Source organism: Scyliorhinus canicula, chromosome 5 (genome assembly GCF_902713615.1).
Source record: "Scyliorhinus canicula chromosome 5, sScyCan1.1, whole genome shotgun sequence".
Classification (NCBI taxonomy): Eukaryota; Metazoa; Chordata; class Chondrichthyes; order Carcharhiniformes; family Scyliorhinidae; genus Scyliorhinus; species Scyliorhinus canicula.
The window spans coordinates 216,004,575-216,028,908 of record NC_052150.1 but is presented as its reverse complement, the minus strand read 5'-3'; the positions used below and the strand labels follow the sequence as shown (position 1 = coordinate 216,028,908).

General features: G+C 47.1%; 1 protein-coding gene across 3 annotated transcripts in view; it reads left to right on the top strand.

Annotated features, from left to right (window-relative positions):
• acvr2ba (activin A receptor type 2Ba) overlaps nucleotides 1–23,944 on the top strand; it is a 184,531-nt gene extending 160,587 nt beyond the window's left edge. For all 3 annotated transcript variants that reach the window (XM_038798486.1, XM_038798487.1, XM_038798485.1), the window contains exons 7-11: nucleotides 637–785; nucleotides 13,507–13,621; nucleotides 18,024–18,162; nucleotides 19,862–19,992; nucleotides 23,325–23,944. In XM_038798486.1, coding sequence (XP_038654414.1) covers nucleotides 637–785; nucleotides 13,507–13,621; nucleotides 18,024–18,162; nucleotides 19,862–19,992; nucleotides 23,325–23,519 — 729 coding nt within the window. In that variant the 3' untranslated portion in view covers nucleotides 23,520–23,944. The remainder of the gene's footprint in view (nucleotides 1–636; nucleotides 786–13,506; nucleotides 13,622–18,023; nucleotides 18,163–19,861; nucleotides 19,993–23,324) is intronic.
• The last annotated feature ends 390 nt before the right edge of the window (nucleotides 23,945–24,334 follow it).

Genomic DNA, 24,334 nt, shown 5'->3' with positions numbered 1-24,334 from the left:
CGATCCTCTGTCTTTGCTAGCGTTCTGCCGTTCATTGTGTAGTCCCTCGGTTTGTTAGTCCTCCCCAAAATCCATCACCCCTCACTTTTCAGGGTACAATTCCATTTCCCATTGTTCTGCCCAACTAACCAGCCCGTCTTTATTGATCTGTCATGTAAGGCCTTCCCCCTTGCTATTTACAACTCCGCCCATTTTTGCGTCATGAACTCAAGTGCAAACGAGCCACATTACAAACTCGGCTGATCGTCTTCAACAGGTTGTTGTGTCAGAGGCCAGAATCCGAGGAGTGCCGATGACCTCTGACGGTTATGGGACTGGAGGAGGTTACAGAGATGGCAAGGCCGTGGGGAGTGGATTTGAAAACGAGGGTGAAAATGTAAAAATCCGGTAGGCGAGTCTGACTCTTCCCTCTCCTGCCGTCTGCTCTTGTGAACCGGTAACAGGTGTCATCAAACTCCAACCAGAAACCGGAACCCCAGAGTATTTGTCCTGTCCTAAGCTTGAGGGAGAAAAGTAGGGAAGATAAATAAACAAGGGCTGAACCATTCCACATTTTTCCAGTAAGTTGCACTTCCGGCGCAGCGATGGGCCATACCCGAATCCGCTAACCTCGTCTTGGTTTTTTTCTGAACACAGGGCTCGCTGTCTGATTATCTGAAGGGAAATGTGATCAGCTGGAATGAACTTGGTCACATCGCGGAGACCATGTCTTGCGGGTTGGCTTTTCTTCACGAAGACATTCCCCGATGTAAAGGAGAGGGGCCGAAGCCTGCAATCGCCCACAGGTACTGGGGGGAGGGGGCTATTGTCATTTTATAGATCCAGTTGTCGGGCAATGCCGGGATTTAACTCCTCAGTAATGAAAGACTTGCTTTTGTGCAGCTCCTTTCATGACACTGTACGTCTTGACAGCCACTGAGGTACTTTTGAAATGTAGCCATTGTTCTAATATAGGAAAGGCAGCAGCTAAATTGTGCGCAGCCAGATCTCCGATAAAGACTAAATCATTATTTTTTAAATTTGGACCCTTGTGGGTAACAGGTGAGGATGGAATGCGGCCCACCTGGTAAACTAGCCTGAATTTTAGTTTGAGGGGGGGAGTTGGGACTTACAAGCAATGGCCAGTTAGGTGAAAAACCCTGTGGTTAAATGCAGCAAGGGAAGGCAAGAAGTGTAGCAACCTCTGCACTTTTTTTCTTTAAACGTCGTGGCAATATCAGGACAGGAGTGGGCATATAGCCCCTCAAGCCATTCACTTTGAACATGGCTGCTTTGTGCGCATTTAGCTCCCTTACTCCATATCTCCCCATACCCAACAAAAATCTTCGCGATCATGACCGTGAAAACTCCAATTGACCCCATCACCTTTCAAAGGAAATAAATCCAGATTTCTATCATCCAAGAGAATGCTGTACTTGTTAAATAGCAAACCAATGACTGAACCAATTCAGGATGACGAGGGCATGTTTTTTGCAGCTGAAGACCACGGGAAGACTGTGTGATAGTTGGCACGGTCATTGGTGATGAAAGGGGAGGGGGGTGGGTGGGGGGAATGCAAGCTTTTGGAACAGTTCGGAGCGCAGGACGTCCTGCTCTGGTATGAACGAGCACCTTCACTTGCCGGGGCCTTTCTTCAGCAGCCTCGCATCTGTTTGTTTCAAAGTTGCTTTCCTGGCCCCCCCCCCCCCACCTTCCAGCTGTCTCTGGGCAGCGGCCTCCTGCCCCCACAGCCATTAGTCAGTGTCAGCCAGCGAGACCTGTCCTTTCAGTTGGTCAATGAAGCATTTGCGAGGTGCACCTCAAACTCACTCCTCTTCACCTAACTATTGATAAAATCCTTTGATCACTTTCTTAATCATGTGCGTACCTCGCTTCCTCTTAAATACATCCAAACTATTCACCTCGACCAGTTGGTAAGATCTGGTCAGGGACCGTTAACGTTTAAAGAGAAATCTGAAAACTTAATGTTAACCAACGTTAAACCAAAGCAAACTTTACTGAATATAAAAGACCTTTTCTTAACAAAAATAAAACGAGCACCGTTAGCTTAGATTCAAGTCTGCATGTACATACACATGTCTTATGCACTTCCTCCGCTTTACTTGTATACTTTGTGTCTTACAGTTATATTCCAAAAAAGGTTGTATTCTTCATAAAAGGTTATGTACTTCAAAAACAGGTCATATTATTTTAAGAAGGTTATTTTCTAAAACATATGAACCATGAACTAGATATTACTAACATGGGGTCAGTTGGCTGGACGGCTGGTTTGTGATGCAGAGCGACACCAACAGCGCGGGGGTTGTCCCTCGTGTGAGGTGTAGTGACCGTCCGGTTAAATCACCCACCAGTCGGCTCTCAAAGGGGAAGAGGAGCCTCTGGGACTGTGGTAATGTCTGTTTTTATTCTCAATGCACCGTTTGTCTTAAAGAAAAAATTAGATGATGAAAACTATTTTCAGTTTGTTGTATCTATTCTGAGAGAATCAGTGGCATGGAAACATTAAACAAGAGGAACTTGGGAAGAGCGTTTTGCCCAGTACCCTGAGTGTGTGAACTGCTGCGGGTGGGGGGGGGGGGGGGGGGGGGGACGGACGGACACAGATCGGGTCTCTCTGGTTTCAAAGGGAATTTGTTTTACTATTGTCAGTCTATTATTTGCAAGACTCTCTTTCATGGTCCAGCTCGGCAGGAGGTTGACAACAAGTAAAAATATCAGGTAACCTGTCGCCAATTGACGGCGTGATCTAATATTAACCTGTCACACAGTCTTGAGATTTCTGACGCTTGTGTGTGGGGGGAGGATATCAAGAAATGTGCACAATCTCGCGTATATAAAATCTCGAAGGGCTGAATGGCTGTGCCGCAATGACTCTGTGGGTGGAATTGCCCAACTGGTGGGACGTCCCAATACCGGAACCGAAAGTGGGTCCCAAGGTCCGCGCGGGCAGGCAACAGAACCCCGAGTGGCATTTTAACAGCAGACAGTCGAAGAGCAGTTGCCGCCAGGGATGCCGTCCGATTGAGGACAGGGACACGTCTGCCAGAGCTGCTGGCCCAATCAGTGACCGGCAGCTCGGCAGCGCCACCATTGGAGGTGGCCATCGCTGAGACTGCAGGGAGCCACCAGATTGAGGCCTCGTCAGAAACCGAGCAGGTTTGTTTTTCCGGAGCGTGCGGCGGCCAAGCAGGCAGCCCCAGAAACCGGAGGGGTGAACCATTTAGTGGCAGCATTGAAGCCACGGGAGGCTGTTGTCAACGTGAGGGGAGGGAGGGGGCACCCTCTGGAGGTGATGGAGTGGCCATTAAGGAATTCTACCTGCCGCTCCCACCACCAAGGTTTTACCCAGCCGTCTACACAGAAGGCGAGGGCCTGTCCTGACACTGGTAAAATATCGGCGGGGGCGGTAGGTTACCGATAACTGTCCAAGTAATTGATTTAAGTGGCTGCCTGTCTCCGGCCGGTAGGTGGTTACGGCACAGCGATTCCCAACATTGAGTTGGGAATATCCTGTGGTGGCGAGAAGATGTCAAGGGCCTGTCCTGACACTGGTAAAATATCATAATCAATAATAATCTTTATTCGTGTCACAAGTAGGCTTACACTCTGTTCGGGTACACCGAGGGAGAATTCGGAATGTCCAATTCAACCAACAAGCATGTCTTTTGGGATTTGTGGGAAGAAACCGGAGCACCCGGAGGAAACCCACGCAGACACGGGGAAAACGTGCAGACTGTGCTACCCTGCCGCTCAGTTTGCCGCCAGGCGGCTGATAAAATCCAGCCGCACAATTCTTTGGCTGCACTATTGCGAAAAAGGAATACTGTCGACTATTCAGTATTTGAATCCCTGAGGAGTGGACTCTGCCACCTTCGGGTTTGCTTTTCTCCCCTCATCGCTTTACCACTTGCGTACCCCCCCCCCCCCCCCCCCCCCACCCCCCAAACCACCACCACCACCACCACCACCACCACCAACTATGGATTTGGGAAGATATCTGTCAGCAACATAAGAACTAGGAGCAGGAGTCGGCCATCTGGCCCCTCGAGCCTGCTCCGCCATTCAATGAGATCATGGTTGATCTTTTGTGGACTCGGCTCCACTTTCCGGCCCGAACACCATAACCCTCAATCCCTTTATTCTTCAAAAAACTATCTATCTTTATCTTAAAAATCTGAACATCTGGTTATCAGGGTCACTGTTACATGATGACTGACTGATTGACGGAATCAGCAATTCTGTGTTTGTGTCATTGGTGTTCTCAGTATTTTGGGGAGTCCAATTTGAGGTTTATATGACACGGGGAGCTGGTTTATCACATTGCATTGTCTGTCTGTGTGGAGTCTGCACGTTCTCCCCGTATCTGCTCCGGTTTCCTCCCACAGTCCGAAGATGCGCAGGTTAGGTGGATTGGCTGTGCTCAACTGCCCCCTAGTGTCCAAAAGGCTAGGTGGGGTTACTGGGTTATGGGAATAGCAAGGGCTTAAGTAGGGTGCTCTTTCCAAGGGCCGGTGCAGACTCGAGGGCTGAACGGTCTCCTTCTGCACTGTAAATTCTATGATCATTCCAAAGGCTTACTTGTAAATAAGTAACATTCTATCATTGTGAAATGGGGAAGTAGTTGTGGCTGGTAATTTTGTGAGATCGAATTTTGCAATTTTATCCATATTCCTGCAGAAACTCTGAGCGAAACGTCTTTACCAGTTAAATGGGCAATAGAGAAAATGTTTTTTTTTGACAGTGAAATGCTGCCCCCTGGAGGTATTTTATTGTAATTGCAGATCCCAGTCTCTGGCACCATGTTCCGAAGTTGCATTTGCCGTTCGGGCAGGAGGGCATTCTCCCTAAAACCACAAGCCCTTGGATGTACACGTGGGTGGGACAGTCTTGGTTATTTACGCCACGTATCCACCTGTGTGCTGTGGTTCTCTCTCTCTCTATCTCTCTCTCTCTCTCTCTTCCCCCCTCCCCCCTTTGTGGATGAGTTCTATTTTCTTAGAGGCTGCAGGTAGGAGGTGGGGTGGAGGTGATGGGGAGGTGATAAAAGATTGCTTGGCACTATTTGAGGACAAAAGAATTTTCCTTGGTATCCTGTCCATATTTAGCCCTCGATGAACACCATGATAAAACTGATGATCTGGAGGTTATCACTTTGCCATTGAGTGCCTGCAGTGAACGTTTTGCCTGCACTGTTACAACAGTGGCTGTGTCTTTTTTTCCAAAGGGTCATTCGACCTCGGATGCTCTGCGGAACCTCACCAAGGTTCCTTCAACAGCCCCTTCCAAACCCATGACCACTTCCCATCCAGAAAGACAAAGGACAGCAGATACCTGGGAAGCCCACCACCTGGAGGTTCCCCTCCAATAAGTCACTCACCGCCCCGACTTGGAGGTTTACTGCCACTCCTTCACAAGAAGGCAGCTGCTATGGGCAACTAGGGATGGTTAATAAATGCGGGCCGAGCTACCGACGCCCAAGCCCGGACTATGAATTTTAAAAAACTTTCCTTTGAGCTTCTTTCTCACCATTTTGGGTCAGGATGTTATGTCATGTGTCTAGAGGAACTGACCCAGGATCTCCAGAAATTGTATATTTTGTTAAGGAAAAGTAGGATTTTAGAGGGGAAAAGATTGCTGGGAATTTGGAATATAAAAAAATTGCTAGTACCGAGAGTCATTGCCACCGAAGAGTTATTATGGCACAGCAGGAGGCCATTGAGTCTATGCCTGCTTTCCATTCAGCATCCAGTCAGTCCCATCCTCCACTCTTACCCGCATAGCCCTGCAAGTTTATTTCCCTAAGTGCCCACCTAATTCATTCACTCATTCATCTTCTCCGCTTCTATCACCTTCGGAGACGGTGAAAGCCCCACCTCCTCGGCCTCGCCCCTCTCCTGAGGTGTGGTGACCCTCAGGTTAAATCACCGGCGGTCTGATCGATCCTCGATTCCCCCCCCCCCCTCCAAAGGGGAAAGCAGCCCATGGTCATCTGGGATGGTGGTGACATTAGACAGCGAGTTCCGGGTCACTACCGCTCGCTGCATTGTTTTAAAAAAAAAGTTCTTTCTCACATCCTCCCATGTAACTCTTTTTTTTCCAGAACCTTTAAATCTTTGTCGCCTCATCCTTGTAGCATCGAAACAAAATGGAGTTCAGCTTTTCTGCATCTGCCTACGGAGAAAAGTTAAACACCGTTTTGGTCACGGCCTTTCAGCAGGACTTTCCTGGGACCAGATCTCTGACCTATTTTGTTCCCTTTCGAATGATGTGTTCTCTGTTTCTAACATCATCTACTTTTAACCAGGAAGATTTGAGATTTTCAATAGCCTGAGGGGGTTGGAAAAGATTGTTTACCCCTTATTTTGGATTTTATTGGGGGGGGGGGGGATGGTTTGCCTCTCCGATATAGAAGGGCATGTGCCATTGTGGGAAAGGGTCATCTAAAAGTGTGGGAGAGGCTCAATGGGCCAGATGGTCTCCAACCCCCCATTTCTCTATCCCCCCCCCCCCCCCCCAAGTTTTCTGACGTTCCCGGATTTCTGAATTGAGAACAAATACGCAGCAGAAACCATCTTCGATGGGGAACTCTGGGCTCATGGTTGGCGAGGGCTACAGACCCTTTCTTTGCATGGTTCTGAAGCAGATACTGTAATACGAGAAATGTTCCCCATGTCTTTTGTTTCCCCTGACATTGAGGCCCAGCCTGCAGAGTTTTCCACTGTCTTTAGAGATGATGCAGTATTTCTCTCTTTCTTTCGTACCTCTCTGATTATTACGCACCCTAGCCGTGCAGGCACATACTTGTTTTTTTCCCCCCTCCTGCCAAGTTTGTGCAGGGCAATGCAGAAATATCTAATTTCAGATTCCACCTCAAAGATGAAAGAAAGTGAAGAATCCCCAGCAAAAGCAGGAAGTGGAAATTCTGCTTATTGGTTCTGAAAGCACGATGACCTTTTCCCTGTGAGAGTCCGAGCAAGGAGTTCATGTAACCCCGCTATTCAAAAAGAGAGGTAGAGAGAAAACAGGGGACTATAGACCGGTTAACATAACGACGGTGGTAGGGAAGTTGCTGGAGTCCATTATCAAGGGTTTCATATTGGAAAGCAGTGGTATAATCCGACAGCATGGATTGATAAATCTACTAGAATTTGTTGAAGATGTCGCTGGTAGAGTTGACCAGGGAGACCCAGTCGATGTGGTTTATTTGGATATTCAGAATACCTTCGACAAGGTCTCCCATAGCAGATTAATACGTAAAGTTAATGTCTTGAGATGGAGAGGAAGCTGGTTAGCAGACAGGAAGCAAAAAGTTGGAATAAATGTGCCTTTTTCCAATTGGCAGGGGGTGACTAATGGGGTGCCGAAGAGATCTGTACTAGGACCCCAACTTATTGATATACCATTTGTCAATGTACTCCGTTGATTATTCTTTTGTCTACTATGTACTGTGTACGTTCCTCGGCTGCAGAAAAATACTTTTCACAGTATTTCGTTACATGTGACAAATATCAATCAATCAACTGTTCCCATTATATATGAATGATTTGGACGACTGAACTAATTGTAGTATTTCCAAATTTGCAGATGATACAAAGTTGGGTGGGAGGGTGAGCTGTGAGGAGGATGCAGAGATGTTCCAGCAGGATTTGGATAGGCTGAGTGAGTGGGCATATGTATGGCAAGTGCAGTATCATGTGGATAAATGTGAGGTCTTTGGTCGCAAAAATAGGAAGGCAGATTATTATTGGGGTGTAAATTGAGAGAGGTGGATACTCAGCGAGACCTTGGTGTCCTCATGCATCAGTCACTGAAAGTAAGCACGCAGGTACAGCAGGCAGCAAAGAAGGCAAATGGTATTTTGGTCTTCATAGCGAGCGGATTTGAGTATAGGAATAGAGATGTTTTACTGAATTGGTGAGGCCACACCTGGAGTATTGAGTGCAGTTTTGGTGTCCTTATCTGAGGAAGGATGTTCCTGCTATGGAGGGAATGCAGCGAAGGTTTACCAGGCTGATTCCTGGGATGTCATATGAGGAGAGACGAACTTAGTTAGGATTATATTCATTAGAGTTTAGAACAGTGTGTCTCGTAGAAACATACAAAATTCTAACATGATTAGATGGGGTAGATTCAGAAAGAATGTTCCCGATGGTGGGGGAAGTCCAGAACTAGGGGTTATAGTTTGAGGATAAGGGGTAAACCTTTTAAGACTGAGGTGAGGAGAAATTTCTTCACCCAGAGAGTGGTGAATCAGTGGAATTCACTACCACAGTTGAGGCCAAAACGTTGTGTAATTTCAAGAAGGAATTAGATATAGCTCTTGGGGCTAAAGGAATCAAGGGACATGGGGAGAAGGTGGGATCAGGGTATTGAACTTGATGATCAGCCATCTTCATAATGAAGCAGACTCGAGGGGCCGAATGGCTTACTCCTATTTTTTATGCATCTTTTTAAAAAATTTTAAATTTAAAGTACCCAATTCTTTTTTTCCAATTAAGGGGCAATTTAACATGGCCAATTCACCTACCCTGCACATTTTTGGGTTGTGGGGCTGAGACCCACGCAGACACGGGGAGAATGTGCAAACTGCACCCAGACAGTGACCCAGAGCCTGGAATTCAAACCTGGTCCTCGGCGCTGTGAGGCAGCAGTGCTAACCACTGCGCCACCGTGCTGCCCCACCTATCTATGTTTGTTTTGTTTTTGTGCATGTTGCTTGGCGGGTAATTTGGACACTAACACTTGCAACTTCTGATGTTCCATCTTAACACCGCCCTCCCTAGTGTCCTCTATTGCTTTACAGCCCAACCTCTCCCCCCTCTTAATCACACTGTGATAACACTGGAGACCTACCTGACTATGAGCGAGTGGGGTTAGTTAGATGGTTAAAGTGATTGTATCATAGCCATGCCCAAGCTGTCTCCCTTTGTCTCTGGCCTTGGAAATGAAACATCGCCAAGTGCAAAGGAAAGAAGCATTTTCAGGATAATCATGAGTTGCATTTTTCATAAAAGTACAAAACTTCCTATTGCAAAAGTCCCCTCAAATCACCTGCTTTATGTGTGCGTAAACTCTGAACAGTCAGTTAAAGTTGAAATGTGCTCTGAATTGCACAATGATTAATGGTATGCAGTAAGTAAAGCTACAAAGGGCCAAAAGCTGAGCCAAATGGTCCACAGCGGCCGAGGGTTCATTGGACCAGGGGGTGGGTTGCGTGGCTTTTTATTTAAAATTAGAAAATTGTGGATTGAAAAGTGACATTTCGCAGTCCTTTATCATATAACTAGGGCATGCCAACTCGGGGAGGCAAAGCAGCTGGTGTTCAAAGAAAGGATTTGCATTTAACTATCCAGGAGACGGCTGGATGCAGTAGTTGAAGAATGTGCTGAAGACAGGGACATAGCCCAATAGAAAATGATATGGAGCTTAGGAATGAAGGCGTAGTACTTAAAGAGCACCTTTCACAATCTCGGGATGTCCCAAAACGCTGTCCTGCCACTTAGTTCATGAGAGACTGTGGAGGAAACGGGGTATCAAACAAAACCTGTTGTGTATAAAGCTGTGATCATACCTACCTGTGGTGGGGAAGTTGCTGGGGTCTATAATTAGGGGTGGGGTAACTGAATACCTTGGAAAATGTCGGTCGATCAGGGAGAGCCAGCATGGATTCGTGAAGGGAAGGCCATGCATAATCTTATTCAATTTTTTGAAGAGGTGACTAAGGTAGTAGTGGACAGGGGAATGTTTGTGGATGATGTTTATACAGACTTCCAGAAGGCATTTTATAAAGTTCCACAAAAGAGACTGTTAACTAAGGTGAAAACCCTTAGGTTGAGGGCAAATTATTGACATGGTTAGGATATTGGTTGACTGGTAGGCGACAGAGAATGGGAATAATGGGTAAGTACTCTAATTGGCAGAAGGTGACTAGTGGTGTACCACAGGGATCTGTGTTGGGGCCTCAATTATTCACATTATTCATTAATGTCTTGGATGGTGGTATAGAAAGCCATATATCCACATTTGCTGAGGATAGAAGGTTAGGTGGCATTGTAGGCAGCCTAGATGACAGCATAAAATTGCAAGGAGATATTGCCAGGCTAGGTGAATGGGTAAAATTGTGGCAGATGGAATTCAATGTAAACGAGTGTGAGGTTATCCATTTTGGGCCAAAAAGGATAGAGCAGAATAATTTCTAAATGGAAAGAGGTTAGGTACAGTGGATGCCCAAAGAGACTTGTGGGCTAAGGTGCCCAGATAATGCCACCAAATAACTGCAGAAAATAATCAAGAAGGCTAATGGAATGCTGGCCGTTGTAGCTAGAGCCTCCCCGGACAGGTGCCGGAATGTGGCGACTAGGGGCTTTTCACAGTAACTTAATTTGAAGCCTACGCGTGACAAGCGATTTTCATTTTCATTTCATTTCATTAGAGGATTGGAGTATAAAGACACGGGGGTTATGCTACAGCTTTACAAAACCCTGGATAAACCCCACTCGGAGTCACTGTGAGCAGTTCTGGGCACCACACCATAGGAAGGATATTTTGGCCTTGGAGGGATTGCAACGTAGGTTTACAAAAATAATACCTGGATTACAAGGGTTGAGTTAAAAGGAGACATTACTCAAATTAGACCTGTTTTCGCTAGAACTTAGAAGGTTGGGTGATCTGATCAAAGTATTCAAGATATTAACAGGGAAAGACAGGGCAGATAAAGATAAACTATTTCCACTGGTTGGAGATTGTAAAACTAATGGGGGTATAGTCTGAAGATTAGGACTAGACCATTGAGGAGAGATGTTAGGAAGAGCTTGGTTCAAAGGATGGTAGAGGTTTGGAACTCACTCCCGGAAACAGCAGTTGAAGCCAGATCAGTTAATTTTAAATCTGAGATAGATAGATTTTTGTCAAACAAAGATATTCAGGGATATGGGCCAAAGGCAAGTGTATGGAGTGAGGTCAAAGATCAGCTACGATCTCATTAAATGGTGGGACAGCTTTTGAGGGGTGAATAGCCTACTCCTGTTCCAATGTGCCACCCCTCCGATAGGTGGCTTTTGAGCGCTGAATTATTCTTGATCACGCGAGTTCTGAGCGCTGAATTTTGTATTTCCCCCCATCCGTTAGTTCCTGCAGGAAGACTGTCTGGGCGATGAAAAACGAGGGAGGTTTTTAATATCGAACTGCATCTGGTTCCCATTTCTCTGAGCTTACTAAAGGTTCAGCAAGTCTGTGTCACTAAGTTGCTATTATCTATATTCGGGGAGCAGGGGGGAGCTTCCTGCATCTGAAGGAGCGTGTCCCAAGATCTTTTTAATTGCCTCAGACTGGTCGATAGGGTAATAGAAATGAGGATAGGACAGAGAGAGGTGGGGTTGAGGGTATTGGGGATAAGAAGCAGCTTATTTGAAGCAGTGTAGATTCAGATGAAAATTCTTGACTTTGTCCAAGGGAGTCAAAGTGTCCATCTGCCCCATTATCTGCAACAGACCTTGCAACTGATGCCACGGCCAGCAGAATGAAAAGCTCTCACCATGGGAGGGCATTCCTTGCTCTTCTCATCTATTTGGGTGGGGGGGCTTTCTTAGCCATGCTTTAGGTCATGCTCTTTATCAATGGCATGTTGATAATCCGCTGTGATTGAGAAGCCCAGTACAGTTTAGCACAGGGCCTGAACTGTAATTGCACCAGTCCGAGGTGGTGGGAAGTGTTTGAGCACATTTCAGAAATTTTTCAGACAAAACCTGACTCCAAGGCCTCCACGAGTATGTATGTTGCAGCCCCCTTAATTGCTGGAAGGGAGTTTGGGCGAATTAGCTACCAAACTCATGCTTCACTTGTGTTAGAACAGCATCCCTGCATTATGCTGATTGGTTTTATATGGGGCGGGGGGTGGGGGGGGGGGGGGGCAGCATGAGATGCGAGTGGGTGGTGGTGAATGGAAAATTTCAAAACTAAATGTTTGATAGGATTTTGTCAAGTATTAAGGGACAAAAACTAAGTGGGTCGATGGCATTAAGTCACGATCTATTTCAATGGTGGAATAGGTTTGAGGGGCTGAATCACCCATTCCTATTATTCTGCCTACTCCCACCTTGTTCTGCTCAGCTTGTCACTTCTGCGTTGTTTCCTGCAGGCTTCAAATCATCTGTAAATTTGGTCATTTCTCCTGAGTTTCTGCGTGCAAGTCAATAGAGCCCTCCAACCTTTTGGACTTCAGTTACTATTATCCTAACCATCCGGTTAAGTTTTTTTCTCCAATTAAGAGGCAATTTAGTGTGGTCAATCCACCTAGCTTGCACATTTTTGGGTTGTGGGGGCGAAATCCACGCAGACACGGGGAGAATGTGCAAACTCCACACAGACAGTGACCCAGAGCCGGGATCGAACCTGGGACCTCAGCGCCGTGAGGCCGCAGTGCTAACCCACTGCGCCACCGTGCTGCCCTTAGCTCCTCCAAGTTAGTTGCTTTCGACGTTTTTGTCAAATTTAGTATCCATATCCAAGTTTTACCCTGAAACCCCACAGCTTTGAATTTGACAGTCTTTCATGTGGAACTTTAACAAATGCCTTCCTGAATTTCCTTTAAAATAGCTTGTAAACCCTGGCCAAGACACCTTGGTTTTGTAACTTCCTCAAAGAAATCAAGGAGCCTGGCCTGAGTCCACATTGACTGCTGCTAGCTAGGTTTTTGAGTAGGTAATCTTTCCGTTTAATCAATCAGTTCCATTATTTTCAATTGAATTCAAGGAACTCCTGCATCTGTCTTTTGATTCGTTGGACTTGAATCCGGAATAGTGCAGACTTGTTTCTGACCTGATGCCTCTTCGGTGTCCATTGACTCCCTCATGGTGATTAGCAATGCAATCCTGTTTTCGCACACCATGGAAGAATAGCAGGGGCATTTATACCTAATGTCGTGGGCAATGTTTATCGCTCAAACATCACCAAACAGTTTATCTGGTCATGATTGTGCTGCTTTGTGTCGGATCTTGCTGTGCACAAATTGACTGCTGCGTTTCCTACAATCCAACAGTGACTGCGCTTTGGCTGTAAAAACGTCATTGATCATGAAAGGCTCTAAATGAATGAGGTTGTCTTTTTAAATGATCTTACTGAACCGTAGGGGGCAGATCTGAGGGATTGCATGGCCTACTCCTGATTCCCCCCTACCCCCTCAGGTTCTGGTGTCTGATTCATCTTCCGTAGACCTTTGTGTGGGTTCCTGCGTTTGTGTGGGTTCCTGCGTTTGTGTGGGTTCCTGCGTTTGTGTGGGTTCCTGCGTTTGTGTGGGTTCCTGCGTTTGTGTGGGTTCCTGCGTTTGTGTGGGTTCCTGCGTTTGTGTGGGTTCCTGCGTTTGTGTGGGATCCTGCGTTTGTGTGGGATCCTGCGTTTGTGTGGGTTCCTGCGTTTGTGTGGGTTCCTGCGTTTGTGTGGGATTATGCGTGTGCTGTGAGGAGCGAGTAGAATCACCTTTAACCCTGTCTCTTCCTCTTTTGTTGGCAGGGATTTTAAAAGCAAGAACGTGCTGCTGAAGATGGACCTGTCGGTGTGCATAGCCGACTTCGGGCTGGCTGTCAGATTTGAACCCGGAAAGCCTCCTGGAGACACGCACGGGCAGGTAATGCAAATACTGGAGGGGAGATGGACTAAAGAGCAGGAGTAGATCACGCAGCCCGTTAGAGTCCTCTCCGCCACTCAATGTGACCTTTAACCACCCTCTCCCCATATCTCTTAATCCCCTGAGGTCAAAATATCTGCCTCTCTATGCCTTAAATCTGTTCAACGATGGAGCATCCCCAAACCTCTGGGATGGAGAATTCCAAAGATTCACAATCCTTTGATTGAAGTAATTGCATCTCATCTGTCTTAAATCATAGAATCTACAGTGCAGAAGGAGGCCATTCAGCCCATCGAGTCTGTGCCCGCTCTTGTAAAGAGCACCCTACGTAAGCCTACACCTTCACCCCATCCCAGTAACTCCACCTAACCCTTTTGGACACTAAGGGCAATTTATCATGGCTAATCCACCTAACCTGCACATCTATGGATTGTGGGAGGAAACCGGAGCACCCGGAGGAAACCCACGCAGACACGGGGAGAACGTGCAGACTCTGCACAGTCAGTGACCCAAGCCAGGAATCGAACCTGGGACCCTGGAGCTGTGAAGCAACAGTGCTAACCACTATGCTACCGTGCTGCCTGGAATGATTGACCTCTTATCCTGACACTCTGTCCCCGCATTGCAGACCAGTGAAGACAATCTCTGTGTTCACCCTGCCGAGCCTCTTTGGAATCATGTAAATATCAGTGAGATCGCCTCTCTTCAAACCTCCACAGAATATAAGCCCAGTTTTCCCAGACTCATCATTGAACAATCCGCTCAACCCAGGGACCAATTTAGTGAACCTTTGCTGTACCGCGCCACCGATGTGACTATATCCTTCCTTAAATGTGGAGACGAAACTGCACACCGTATTCCAGGAGTGGCCTCAGCAAAACCCTGCACAACTGGAGCAAGGTTCCTTTGTTCTGGTCATCCAGTTGGAGATGAATTCAGTAGTTAAAATGATCGACGGTCAGCAGTGAAATTATTCTTCAGCCCTGGACGTCAAACCTTTTACTAGTTACTTGTGGAGCAAAGCCATGTTAGTAAGGACAGAAAGACCAAAACAAATCAAGGCATTAAATCGTCACAAAGATAAATAGAGTAGCAACAGTGAATCACTGAGCGGGCGATTGATGATTGTCCATTGCCATCAGAATCTTTAATTTTGAATAATTTCCCCCCTCGTCCTTTGTGTCTTTGCTGACTCTCACTGAATAGGGAGGATAGTTTTCCATCTACCATATGGTGGTCATATTAACTCCACCCCCTCACACTAAATTCATCATGTTGATGGTTTGTGATGGAATACACGCATTGTTTGAGACCCCCATTGTGAGTCTGGTGAATAGGTGCAGTGTCATTGTGATTAATACCTTCGCTGCTGTATAATGGAAATCCGGGTGTCCCTGTAGTGCAAAGAGAAAAGCGCCTGTCTGTGATCTGGAAGCAGCGATGAAAACCCTTGGGTCTGACGACAAGATCTCATCCATCTGCCTCAGGAAAATAAAAACACAAACTGTGCTATGAAAGAAGTGGGGAATTCCAGCCAGTCAAGGAACCCATGATATATGCTGGAGGAGACGGGGTGTAGATGCCAGGTAGTTCACGCCAGCCCACTAAAATCCTCCATGTGGAAACAGTGGAGGGTGAAATGCTTTGTACCAAAGCCAATCGGGGACTGCCTTGTCTGATATCTACTGGCTGCAGCTTCTTAAAACGCTGGTCACTCAGCAGCACTGAACGGTGGTGTCTGCACCACGTCCACACCCTGTCCATGTCTGTTTGCAGTTGCAGAGTTGAGCCGTGTGGCAGGCTCTTCCTAACCGTTCAAGAGTGTGTGGCAGACTCCCACGTTTGTTGCTCGAGTGCTTTGCTCACGGCACTGCTGCTTTGCGTGACCTTTTACGGTAACATGCGACTGGAGGAGACTATAAATATATCTAAATTCTGCACGTCTGGCGTAAGCTACGCGTTCAGGCACGAAGGAGTCTCGTCACAATGGTGTTCAATCTCGGCTCGTGTAGCTGAGTCTACGCAATACAAGTTTAAAATTATGTTGTGCAGAACCTAACACACAATGATTACGGAAAGCTGGGTGGCAAGCCAAAGGGTTTGGTGAGTGGAAAGCAAGATGCAGCGTTAGCACGAGGCAGGGGGGCGAACCGCTGACTGAGGAGTTTGAAAGACATCGGGTGGGATTCTCCGGCTCCCCAGCCGTTCACTGGAGGCGGGATTTTCTGCTTCCACCGCTGTCGATGGGAATTCCCAAAGCCAGGAAACCCACGGGCAGAGACGCACTCACGGCGGGTCCAGAGAAAGGTGCCGTCAGCCAATGGTCAGAGAATTCTGACCAGAGTTACCTCCCAGTAAGTTTGAGGTGAAACCCTTCGTTCAGTGCTTTGTTAGTCCCCGGGGAACAAAATAAGCGTGTTTTGAACTTTGCAGGGGGTCGACTTTGCCGAGTTAATTGATCTTGCCGAGTGGAGCAGCTGGAGTGACACACTGTCCTGAGCAGTTGAGCCAAAGTAGAGGAAAATGGAGGATTCCTTTTCCTGATCATTCTCTGGTTGGAAGGTGCCTGGGCGAAAGTGGTATTGCTGTCCTCGGAGATGATATTGGCACCACTGACCTGACGCTTGTCCGGACCTCCCTTGTTACGTCTTCACTTTATTGAATTGATCGAGGAGGTGACGAGGACAGATATTGAGGGTAGTGCCGGCTGGATTGAAAAGTGACGGGAAGCAAAAGGGTCACGATCAGTGGGTGTCTGGTGAGCCTGGAAGGCCATTCCCAGTGAGGTTCAGCAGGGCTCATTCCTGACCTCCTTGCTTGTTGTGGGATGTGTTTAGACTTGACTGTAGGGAGCATGATTCAGAGGTTTGCAGGTGATATGAAAGTTGGTCGTGTGCTCGATGAGGTAGACTGTGGGAAGATATCAATGGACTGGGCACAAAAGTGGCAAAGGGATTTCAATCCGGAGAAGTGTGAGGTAATGCAAGAGAATACTCAATAACCAGTGGGACACTTGAGTGCATGGGGAACAGTGGCATATCCACAGATCCCTGAAGGTGGCAGCACAAGTGGATAAAGTGGTTAAGAAGGCAAATGGGGTATGTTCCTTTATTAGCTGTGATACTGTCTGTGAGAGGTTATGCTGGAACTGCAAAGGAAATGACTGCACCAGAGAGGGTACGGAGGAGATTTACAAGGATGTTGCCAGTCAGGGGACAGGAAGGATTGGATGGGTTGGGAGTTGGTGTGCTATGGAACAGAGGAGGCTGAGGGAAGATTTAACTGAGGTTCATGAGCGGCCTAGATAGGGTGGGTAAGAAAGACTTATTTCCCTTAGAAGGGATTAGAGGAATGTTTTTCATCCAGAGGGTGATAGGATTCTGGAAATCACTACCTGAAAGGGTGGGAGTGGCAGAAACACTCATCGCCTTTTTTGAAAAAAAAAATAATAATTTTTGGCGATGCGCTTGAGGCGTCCGGGGAGCTGGAAGGTGGGATCAGGCTGAATAATTATATTCCAACTGCCTCAGGGTTGACGGGTTCAATGGCCTCCAGCTGTGCCGTAAAATGTCTATGTTTCTAAGATTGTCTCTACCATGAATGACAACCTGGGATGGTGGAGCTGTCCCAGCCACTGGCCAGTGTTGGGATGGTGGAGCTGTCCCAGCCACTGGCCAGTGTTGGGATGGTGGAGCTGTCCCAGCCACTGGCCAGTGTTGGGATGGTGGAGCTGTCCCAGCCACTGGCCAGTGTTGGGATGGTGGAGCTGTCCCAGCCACTGGCCAGTGTTGGGATGGTGGAGCTGTCCCAGCCACTGGCCAGTGTCGGGATGGTGGAGCTGTCCCAGCCACTGGCCAGTGTCGGGATGGTGGAGCTGTCCCAGCCACTGGCCAGTGTTGGGATGGTGGAGCTGTCCCAGCCACTGGCCAGTGTCGGGATGGTGGAGCTGTCCCAGCCACTGGCCAGTGTCGGGATGGTGGAGCTGTCCCAGCCACTGACCAGTGTCGGGATGGTGGAGCTGTCCCAGCCACTGGCCAGTGTCGGGATGGTGGAGCTGTCCCAGCCACTGACCAGTGTCGGGATGGTGGAGCTGTCCCAGCCACTGGCCAGTGTCGGGATGGTGGAGCTGTCCCAGCCACTGGCCAGTGTCGGGATGGTGGAGCTGTCCCAGCCACTGACCAGTGTCGGGATGGTGGAGCTGTCCCAGCCACTGGCCAGTGTTGGGATGGTGGAGCTGTCCCAGCCACTGGCCATGCCCTCCATTAACTCTGACGTTAACGTATTGGCGCTGACTGAAACAGTGGATCAAGCAGAAGCATCGGTCACTTTGTAGAAAGGGAGCTTTGTAACACCTTGACAAATACCACACCTTTGTTAAAGGGGGAATTTTGTTTCTCCGCAGGTCGGGACACGAAGATACATGGCCCCCGAGGTCCTGGAGGGGGCAATTAACTTCCAGCGTGATGCCTTCCTCAGGATAGACATGTATGCCATGGGGCTGGTGCTGTGGGAGCTGATTATGCGGTGTACTGCAGCTGACGGCAAGTGTTAACTCCATTACTTCATTTAAATAATAATCGCTATTGTCACAAGTAGGCTTCAATGAAGTTACTGTGAAAAGCCCCTAGTTGCCACATTCTGGCGCCTGTTCGGGGAGGCCGGTACGGGAATTGAACCCGCGCTGCTGGCCTTGTTCTGCATTACAAGTCAGCTGTTTAGCCCATTGTGCTAAACCAGCCCATATGTTCTCGATTCAATTCTTACAAATCATTTGATGCACCCACTTCTGAATCGCAGAGGTCAGCAGTTCAAGTCTCACTTCAGAGACTTAAGCACGCCGTCCAGGCCGACACTCCCAGTGCAGTATGGAGGGAGTGCTGTACTGTCGGAGATGTCTCCTTACAGAGGAGAGGTTGAAACGAGATCCCAACTGAGACGGAAAAGGTGCTGCAGCATTCTTCTGAAAATGAGCAGGGCCAATATTTGCCCTTTAATCAGTGTCATGAAAAGAGATTATCTGCTCATGATCACATTTGCTGTTTGCAGGAACTTACTGTGCACAAATTTCCTACATTACAACAGTGACCACACTTTTAATTAGCTGTGCCTTTCTTTGGAATCTCCTGGGTTTGTGCTGTACAAATGCATGTCTGAACTCCAGAGTACATAGACTTAATTGACCCAGTCTCTTCTCAAACAACCCTGTCACCCCCATGGTCCAATTTAGTGAACCTTCTCTGCACAGCCTCCAATGCAAGTTTACCCTTCCTCAAATATGGAGAACAAAACTGCACCCACTAATCCAGCTGTGATCCAATCAAATCCCTCTACAGTTGGAGCAAAACATCTTTTATTCTCCTGTTTCAAATCACTTGCAGTGAATACCAACATGCCATTTGCCTGCCTAATTGCTTGCTGTACCTGCATGTTCGCTTTCCCCTGTTTATTGTACGAGTGCGCTCAGGTTTCTTTAAATATGAATTGTTATGGGTCAGGGTTTGGAGAGAAACCCAAAGTGTATCATGGAGTTCACCTGACCCACAACTTTTAATAGATTGTGGTATGGGGAGCACACGGCTCACTCTACAGGTATGGTACAGCAGAAAATGGACCAGTGGTTTTTAAAACAAAACAATGTTTATTCTATGAACTCAACTTAACCTTTTTAAAACAAACAGTGAATATCTTAGCAACCATTAATTCAAATACGCCCCCCCCCCCCCCCCCCCCCCAAAGAATACAACACTAAAGTAATCTGGATGCTGTCCTTTTAACATCCAAAAGACTTAACAGACCTTCAAACAGGAGCACATTAGGGTTTACATTCAAGACTGAAAACATTTATAATTCTTCTGAATTCACCAAATGATCAATAGATAGTCTTTGGATGGCAGAGATAACAGTAGTGCAGCTCACTTTTACCTTCAGATTCAGCTCACTGAAAAACACCGACACACCCAAGCTTTCTCAAACTGAAACTGAAAAAGCAGAAGTAGGGCTCAGCTCCACCCACACTCTGACATCACTCCAGTAACATGAGCAGCCTCATTTCTTAAAGGTACATTTCTTAATCACCCATTTCTTAAAGGGTACTCTCGCATGACAGAATGTTGACAAGTTGGACGCCTTTCTAAAAATTAGATTCTGCTTTTCTATTCTAAGTGAATAGTGCAGTAATGTAATATGAAAAAAGTGACCGGTCAAAGTGAAGTCATGTTTCTTGCCTCTCTGTTTGTACAGGACCTGTTGATGAATACATTTTGCCATTTGAAGAAGAGATTGGTCAACACCCGACACTGGAGGATCTGCAAGATGTGGTTGTCCACAAAAAGTTACGGCCTGTCCTGAAAGAATGCTGGTATAAGCATCCGGTGCGTATCCACAGCCCTTTATTGCCTGATTGCCTGCCTGATAATGATTAGTATACTGCATAAACTCAACTAATACTCTGTCTCAGGTAATAGACAATCCCCGATGTTTGGCCAAAAATCCAACTCTTTCCACATTCGACCTGCACCTGCCCACAGGGTCCCGCCCGCCCTCATCTCAGCAGCCTCCTCCCTACCGGGTCCCGCTCACAAGAACTCTGCCCCCATCAGTTGCAGGGAAAATTAGAAAACCCAAATTAAAGGAGGTAGGACAGTAGTTAGCACAGTTGCTTTACAGCGCCAGGGTCCTGGGTTCGATTGCCGGCTTGGATCATTGCCTGTGCGGAGTCTGCACATTCTCCCTGTGTCCGCGTGGGTTTCCTCCGGGTGCTCCGGTTTCCTCCCACAGTCCAAAGATGTGCAGGTTAGGTGGATTGACCATGATAAAAAAAATTGCCGTTTGTGTCCAAAATGGTTAGGTGAGGTTACGGGGATAGGGTGGAGGTGTGGGATAAAGTGGGGTGCTCTTTCCAAGGGCCTGTGCAGATTCGATTGGCCGAATGGCCTCCTTCTGCACTGTAAATTCTATGATTCTGTAAATTCTGAGGAGTGCAGGTTAGCGATGTGGTGGATGGTTACCAGAAAAAAAATAGGTGAAAGTTCTTTTGCACCAAGGAATTATAAAAGAGTAGGGTAACTTGACAATAGAAAACATTCAAAAGCATTGTATTTAAATGCACAAAGCATTCAGAACAAAATTAATGAGTTAAAGATGCAAATAGAGACACAAGGATATGATTTTGTGGCAATTACTGAGACATGGTTACAAGGAGACCAGGTCTGGGAATTGAATATCCAAGGGTACGCAATATTTTGTATAGGCTGAAAGGAAAAGGAGGAGGTGTCGCTTTGCTGGAGAAGAAAGGGATTAGTGCTATAATGAAAAACGATATAAGTACTGGAGATCAAGATGTAGAATCAGTCTGGGTAGGAATAAGAAATAGCAACGGGAAGAAGTCCTTGGTAGGAGTAACCTGTAGGTCTCCAAACTGTAGTTACGCAGTGGGGCACAATATAAACCAGGAAATACTGGGGGCTTGTAAGAAAGGTACAGCAATAATCAGGGGCGATTTTAATATGCACATCGACTAGATTAATCAAATTGGCAAGGGTAGCCTCGAGGGAGAGTTTATTAAATCTGTTAGAGATGTTTTCTTGGAGCAATATGTTGGGGAACCAACCAGGGAGGAGGCTACTCTCGATTTGGTATTGTGTAATGAGGAGGAATTAATTAATGACCTCATAATTAAGGATCCACTAGGAAGTAGTGACTATAATATGGTAGAATTCAAAATGCAGTTTGGGGTGAGAAAGTGGAGTCCCACACTAGTGTTCTGGAATTAAACAAAAAAAATTACATAGGCACGAGGACAGATTTGGCCCATATAGACTGGACAGGAAGGCTAAAAGGTCGGACAGCTGATGAGCAGTGGCAGTTGTTTAAGGAGATACTCAATTCCTCTCAACTAAAATATATTCCAGAGAGGAAGAAAGATGGTAAGATGGGGTAAAAAGACATCCATGTCTAAGCAAGGAGGTTAAGGACAATATAAAGACAAAAATTAAGTTATACTATGTTGCAAAGGCCAGTGGTAAGCTGGAAGATTGGGAAACATTCAAACATAAACAAAAGAGCTAAGGTAAATTACAAAAGAAAGCTAGTGCAAAACATCAAAAAGGATAACAAAAGCTTCCAAAAGTACATAAAAGGGCCATGTGATCCTTTTACGTTCACCCAATCTGTAAGACACAACATGGTGTCAGTGTCTCATCGGAAAGGCATCGCCCCTAACCGTGCTTAATAGCACACTGATATGTCAGCCTGGGTTTGTGTGCACAGGTCCCAGAGTCGAGCTCAGCCTCTCCACTCAAAAGTCAAGAGCGGCCCCAGCAAAACCAAACCCTAAGCACAAGGCCCAGCAGATAGCTCATCACACCATAGAACCCTTACAGTGCAGAAGGAGGCCATTCGGTCCATCAAGTCTGCACCAACCCTCTGAAAGAGCACCCTACCTAGGCCCACTTCCCGACCCTATCCCCGTAACCCCACTTAACCTATGGACACTCGGGGACAATTTAGCACGGCCAATCCACCAAAACTCAAATTTAATCTGACTAAATGTTTTGAGCATGTTGAGGATATTTACAAGGAGCTCATTGGGGCGGAGGAGACGCAGACTGAGGAACTGAGGCATAAATGGGAGGAGGAGTTGGGAGGGGAGATTTGGGAAGGCCTGTGGGCAGACACGCTGAGCAGGGTGAATGGGACTGCAACATGTGCCAGGCTCAGCCTGATTCAGTTTAAGGTCGTCCACCGGGCCCACATGACAGTGTCCCAGATGAGCAGATTCTTCGGTGTAGAGGACAGGGGTGTAAAGTGTATGAGAGGACCGGCAGACCATGTCCACATGTTTTGGGCTTGTCCAAAACTTAGGAGATACTGGCAGGGGTTCGAGGACGTCATGTTTGGAGTATTGAACACGAGGGTGGCAATGGGTCTGGAGGTGGCGATTTTTGGGGTTTCAGAGGCCCCGGAAGTCCAGGGGGGAGAAAGAGGCCGACGTTTTGGCCTTTGCTTCCCTGGTAGCCTGGAGACGGATACTCCTGGCTTGGAGGGAGTCAAAGCCCCCGAACTCGGAAGCCTGGCTGTCAGACATGGCGAGTTTCCTGGGCTTGGAGAAAATCAAGTTCGCCTTGAGAGGGTCGTTGTTAGGGTTCGCCCGGAGGTGGCAACCATTCATTGACTTCTTTGCGGAGAATTAGTGGTCGGCGGGGCGGGGGGGTTTACTGTTTACAATGCCAAAAAAAAACCTCATTAAAATTGTTTATCAAAAAAACAAGTAATTGTCAGAACTTGGAAAGCCCTGGGCCAGTACTTACATAGAAAATAGGAGCAGGAGGAGGCCATTTGGCCCTTCGAGCCTGTTCCTTGTAATAGAGAGGCTTAGACGGGTAATTCAGAGAACACGGGTTCAGAAGACACCACAGCGGTTTTTGACCACCTGTAAGATAATTGGCGAATGAGCCGGGGGTGAAATGAAGGTAATGTATTGTTTTCACTTGGTCAGTTGGGAAGAATTGGAACGCATTGTCTGACAGGGTGGAGACGTGGGTTGAATAGTAATTCGTAAAAGGGAAAATAGTTGCAGGGCCCAGGGGAGTGCGGCTAATTGATCTGGCACTGGCAGGGATGGGCTGAATGACCACCTCTGGCGCTCAGTCGCTCTGTATGATTCCTAAACGAGCGCTGTGTTTTTTCACAACTTTCCCTTCAGGGTTTGGCGCTGTTTTGTGAGACGATCGAAGAATGCTGGGACCACGATGCCGAGGCCCGTCTCTCGGCTGGCTGTGTCGTGGAGCGTATCTCGCAGATCCGCAGACTTATCAATGGCACTACCTCTGACTGCCTGGTGACAATGGTGACAGCAGTCACGAATGTGGACCTGCCACCCAAAGAGTCCAGCATCTGAGGGCGAAAACCAGAAGAGAGAAGAGAAAAACAATATATATATGAAAAAAAAAGAATCTGTGTCTTTTCCCAGACTGGGTGGAAATCGAACCACTGAAGCAACACAGCTGCTATTTTAACCTGACTTTTTGTTTTGTTCTTCTTTCGGATTCGGAACAATTTACCAGCACATTACTCTACTGTAATCAATGAACATCTCAGTATAAAAGCATTCAGGTGCCGACTAGTGAATGCAGCGGAAAAGAAATACCAGGTGCAGGTACCTCAGAACTCGAGTCCATTTTAGCCGTGAGTTACTTTCCCCACTCATTTTGTGGCTTTCCTGTCATCTCGACAGCATGTTTGTGACGTGTTTTTTTTTAAACAGACACACAGATATGAAACCTGTATCACCTGCAAAAAAAAAAACCAACAAAAAGTGGGGGAGGGGGGAGGGGGGGGGGGGGCTGCGGGTTGGGGTGGGAGGGGGGATAAGATGCTGCAATTATAGGAGGAAACTTTTTAGACTGTTACACGCGATTTACCTTCCTCAAGGGAACTACATTATGACAGTGAGTGCTTCATGGTAAACATGTCTTTCACGGATTGAACGGGTGTCACAGTATACACATACACACACACACGCACGCACGCACACACGGAGGGAGAAGCTGGAGTGATCTCTTCACCGGGTGGTTTTATGATGGGAAGAGAGTAACTGGGAGGAAGGAGTTAACAAACTTAGCAGCATTTGGACAAAAACAAAAGATAAAGTAGCGACGTAAGTATTTCTCAGGTAACCAGTAAATTGGGGGGGGGGGGGAGGGTGGGGGGTTG